This window comes from Gavialis gangeticus, unplaced genomic scaffold, assembly GCF_001723915.1.
Source record: "Gavialis gangeticus isolate Ggan-Ray unplaced genomic scaffold, GavGan_comp1, whole genome shotgun sequence".
In the NCBI taxonomy this organism is placed as follows: Eukaryota; Metazoa; Chordata; order Crocodylia; family Gavialidae; genus Gavialis; species Gavialis gangeticus.
The window spans coordinates 202084054-202089253 of NW_017729032.1; the positions used below are offsets into that span (position 1 = coordinate 202084054).

Genomic DNA, 5200 nt, shown 5'->3' on the forward strand with positions numbered 1-5200 from the left:
CAGCCAATTAGTAAGTAGCAGAGCTCATTTGCATGTACGGAGCACCATTCTAGCATGACGCTGCCTGACGCTGGGGAAACATGCAGAACAGAGCATGCAAATTTGGGGCAGAACAGAACTACCATTTCAGGCACTCTTGTGAGATACAGACTTGAACTCTGGGCCCCCCCTGAAATATTTAGGGTGGCTGGTCAGCTTACAAATAACAGCTGATTGTCCCTCTTATACTAAACTGCCTGGCCAAGGACTAGTGGAAAAGTGTCATAATGGGTGGGTTTATCACAGGGATAAAAAAGATAGGCACCAATTACGGAACATCAAACTCCCTAGACAACTATTTATTCTTCCCTGACAGCTGGCAGAACTGATTGCAGTGCCCCCAGACAAGAGCCAAAACCCTGCCCAACTGATTTATTCGCCCACCCCCACTGCAGCCGCTTCTCCTGTCTCCAGAGACAGGCTGAGTCATGGGTAGTGTGTATACAAACGAGTCATGCATTTGGGAGGAATCCAGTAGGATTTGAGAGTGATTAAGCTCTTTAGAAAAATCACTCTTCTCTTGGATACTTCAGTGGAAGTTCATTGCTCTCAGTTAGCAAATTTATGCTAGTTATTATTAATGGTCTGGTGAGATGTGTGTGTAAATCATAACTAACATTTACCAATTGCCTCTGTTTCATCCCCCCTTCTCCTCCCCTTCCCTTTACCTGTGTGGCTCTGGTGCTTTTCCTTCTTCCAGTTATCCTTTGTGTCCCTTGCATCCAAGCAGTGTGGGCCTGCGTGCGCTCCTGCCCCACCAACTGCACGTGTACCCAGGAGCGGAGCTGCTCTGTCCTGTGCGATCGTGCCGGCCTCGTTCAGATCCCCAGTGAGTTCCCCTGTGAAGCATCCTCTATCAACCTGGATAAAAACAGCATTAAATTGCTCTCAGAGAGAGCTTTCGGCACCCTGCCTTCCCTCAAATCCCTGTCGCTCAACCACAACAATATTTCTTTCATCACTCCTGGAGCTTTCAAGGGGCTGCCCAGCTTAACCGAGCTTAAAATGGCCCACAACGAATACATCCGCTACCTGCACACTCGGACGTTCACCCCTCTCAAAAGGCTCATCAAACTGGACCTGGCTGACTGCAATCTGTTCAACATCCCAGATAGGATTTTTATAGATCTCCCAGCCCTGCAGGAGCTCTTCTGTTTTCAGAACAATTTCAGAAGGATCCCAGGGGCTATAAGGGGCATGGAGAATTTGACCCACATTTACTTAGAGAGAAACAGGATAGAAGCTGTAGCCTATAATTCTCTCCAGGGCTTGACCAGGCTGAAGTACCTTAATCTCCAGGACAACAGAATAAATGTCATTCATGACCGAGCGTTTCAGGATTGCCAGAAAATGGAATACCTTTACCTGAATGACAACTTACTTAGTGACTTCCCAGAAAACTCCTTCAGTGGGCTGAGGCATCTGAAAATGCTCAGTCTTGGTGGGAATTTTCTCAGGAATGTGTCCCACACCTGGTTCCAGGATCTGGTTGAGCTGGAAATTCTCCACTTGGACAGAAACAGGATCAGCTACATCGAAGAAGGAGCTTTTGAAAACTTAACCAGTCTCGTCTCGCTGCATTTGAACAGCAACGACCTGAGCACCCTGCCTTTCTCTGTCTTCCAGCCAGTCTATTTCCTGGGCAGGCTCTATCTTTTCCGCAACCCTTGGGAGTGTGACTGCAGGCTTGAATGGCTGAAAGAGTGGATGGAGAACTACAGACTCGTCAGGGATATTCCTTGTGCCTCCCCATCTTCAGTAGCTGGGATTGACTTGATGGATGTACTTTTTGATAGGTCACCAGAAGGCTACTGTCTAGACCCAGCGGAGTTAAATGTCACTTCCTACAGTCCCACCCCAACGCAGGAATCTCACTCTACCACAGAAAGCAAGTTCAGCAGCCTTATCTCTAAGCTTCTGCTCCAGGAAGGGCCTCCTGGGGAGGTGTCAAACACCACTGAAGTGTTCACCAACACCACCCAGTTGGATGGATTGGCTGATGGGGTTTCCTCAGGGGTAGGAGGATACCATGCTACATCTATCACCTGTTTTTTTCAGCTTCTGCCACTCACTGCAGCTCAAGCAGCGATTGTTCTGCAGGCTAAATAATCCCTGAGTCCCTTGGGCACAGTGGTATGTAGGAAGTCTGTAACATGTAGCTACTAGAGGAGAGTTTCTGCTGCTGGGTTTGGATGTGGATTTGGCCCCACATCTTCCTCACAGTTCAAGGGCTGCTTGGATTTGAGGTTTTGGCATGGGTCTCTCCTGGGGAGCTGTATAATTTTCTTGAGGCAAGGTATTGCTCTTAAATATCTGAAAGCCCCATGTCCACTGTCAGAGTTCAATAGCAAAGAGTTTGTGCACACAGGCATCTTTGGACCAGCTGATTTCCTCTTCTAGCTGTGAATTGGAAGAGTCTCCTTATCAAGACAAACCTGAATCGTTTATTCACTTAGGACCGTTCCTGGGCTGAAATTCAGGGCTGAATTTCCATTGGCATTCATGGAAGTAGGACTGGGCTGTAAAATATGAACCTTTTTTGAGGATCATTAGGGCCTGATCCTCTGCTTGTGATGTGTGACACTGGTGCAGTTCTGCTGACCACAGTGGAGCTACATAGTGATGAAAAGTAAACAGCCTGGGAGCCTGTGCTAAAATCTATGGCTTATTATCCACTTGGAAATTGCAATTGGGAAGAAAATAATGCTTTTGATGGGGCCACAATCAGGAGTTTCTCATCACTGCTTTAGATCAGGGCTGTCCAAGTGTTTGCCCATGGGGTTAAATTGCAGCAGGTGTTGCCAGCACAGCTGCTGGCATTGCTCCACTGGTGTGGCTCTAGAATCCAGAGGGTGAATGCTGCTGCTGCTTGCCCCCCAAACCCTTTGCTCACTACTGAATTTGTAGGGTCTTTGGTCTGCATTAGTGACTGAAACTGGTGGCAGGGGAAGGGGAGGGGAGCAGCAGTGACGTTCACCCTGCTGGGTTCTGGAGCTGTGCTAATGCAGCGGCTCTGGCAGTTGTGCTGCAAAGCTGGTGCGCTGACGCTGGAGCTGCAAGGAGCTCTGTGGTCCAGATCTGACATGCAGGGCCACATGAGTTGGACACCCCTGACCAGCTCATGTACAGGAGATCCATCCAAAGTTTTCATGAAGACAGTTTTCTGTCAGAAACTGTCATTTCAACAAAATTGATATTTTTTGCTAAATTGTATTTAGACATGAGTTCCTGCAAAAAAAGAAGTGTAGCCCAGGTATACCCAGGGTATGTACTCCCCTTTCTGATGAAAGGAGATTGTCAGTAGGTAGAGGTGCTGTGGGAGAGAACTGCAAGCTAAGTACAGTCTCCCCACTCCCTACAGAGCCAGGCCAGGACAATATTAAAACTATATACAAATGTATTAATAATTACATTAATGCACAAAAATAGACATACATATAAACATAGGTACAGATATATATGTATAACAGTATATATACTCGGATATACATAACTATAAACCTTATTCTTTACAATGGATCACCACCACTGGGGTTTCAGGTAAGTGACAGGTAAACACAGGTAAGTGACAGCAAGGGGTCCCAGCGGATTCTCCAAGCAGGGTTTTGGACTCTGCTAAACTACTAAGACACAAATATAGAGGTACACAAAATGTAAGGCACAATATTACACAATATAAAAATAAAATATCAAAATTTGTACATATTTACATTAGCGCTGAGCGCAGCCGTGGTCCGTCCCCGCCTCCCACCACCTGGCTGCTTTGAAACTTTTGAAACGTTTTGACTAGCCTCGTTTTGTTTCAAAGCTGTTTCAAAGCCCTTTGTTTCAATTTGATTTTGCTGTTTTGAGCTCAAAATGAGTTGAAACAGTGTCGAAACGAAACAGCCAGTGAAATTTTGCACAGCCCTAATTTACATCTCTATAAATAAAATGCACACTTCTTATGTGATACTATATCTTAAGGATCTATGCTACCTCAGAAGGGCATCAGGCCCTGCATGGGTAAACAGGTGGCCTAAAACTGATAAACATAGGGAGATACAGGAGGACAACAAATAGGTACAGGTATGTGCAGGTAAGAATAGGGGAAAAAAATCACTAAATGCAAATAGTTGGTACAGGGTCCAGCAGAGGCCCAGCAAAGATCTTATAACTATAAATTTACAAGTATAATAATATATAAAATATGAGGTGCAGCAATATCAGGTATCCATAATCCTTCAATGCTTTCCCAGGCCCCAACAAGATCTCTAGGGACGTCCCCTCAGAGCACCCCTTGACCTAAGGAAGCCTTCCCTTGTCTGGGCTTCCCTTCAGCCTTACCACCTGGGTAACTCCCCCTCCCCTGTGAGAATCCCTTTCCCCGGGCAATTCACAATTCACTGGTTCGCAGGGGGGAGTCTTCGCTCATAGGTACGTTGCTCCTATCTGGCAGGAGCCTCCTGGGCTCTTGCCTGTCCATGGCCCTGTGCACCAAGAGCTCAACCTTTTGTCCAGGGTCGCAGGCTCAGGCCACCTTATGTGACACCGGGGCTCAGTCCTCCACATGGGGACTAGTTGTGCACTAGGGCTGTGCAAAGCTTCAGGTGCTGATTCGATTTGGAGGAGATTTGGCCTGATTCGGTGACTGAATCTCCAAATCCAAAATGAATCAGGGGCCCAATAAAAAGGTCTGGATTGATTTGAAGCACTCCAAATAGATTCAGAAAAGATTCAGAGAACTTTGATGATTTGGGCAGTCCCCACCCTCTGCAGCAAGGAGCTGGACTCAGAGCTGGTAAGTAGGGGGCAGGGGAAGGGAGCAGGGACCATGGGGGGATTCCTGCCAGGCCCCATCCCACGACTGCTCCCCCAGCCCTCCAGCCCCCTGGCCGCTCCCTCAGCCCCCCCTTGGCTGCCCCGCCCGCCACAGCTCCCAGTGCTTTAAAAAAAAATCTCCTACTCAATGGGTGCTGCCTGGCAGGGGGGTGATCCGCGCTGCCTCCCACTACCCCATGCTTCATGAGGGGCTCTTCTATGAACCTCACTACCCTCCCCTGCTCTCCTGGCACCCCCCACAGCTGCCCCGGCTACCCCAGCTCTGGCCCTTTAACAACCCCCCCCCCCCGAAAACCACAAACTCACCAGCTCTTGCAGCTGCCTCAAGGCTTTGGGGGGC

The 5200-nt window shown here is 48.0% G+C and overlaps 1 protein-coding gene across 1 annotated transcript; it reads left to right on the plus strand.

Moving 5' to 3' along the window:
• Nucleotides 1-711: 711 nt before the first annotated feature.
• NYX (nyctalopin) lies at nucleotides 712-3404 on the plus strand (the record flags this gene model as incomplete). The annotated part of the gene is made up of 1 exon (XM_019523871.1): nucleotides 712-3404. A coding segment is annotated over one exon (1437 nt), but the record flags the coding sequence as incomplete, so codon positions are not given.
• Nucleotides 3405-5200: the final 1796 nt, after the last annotated feature.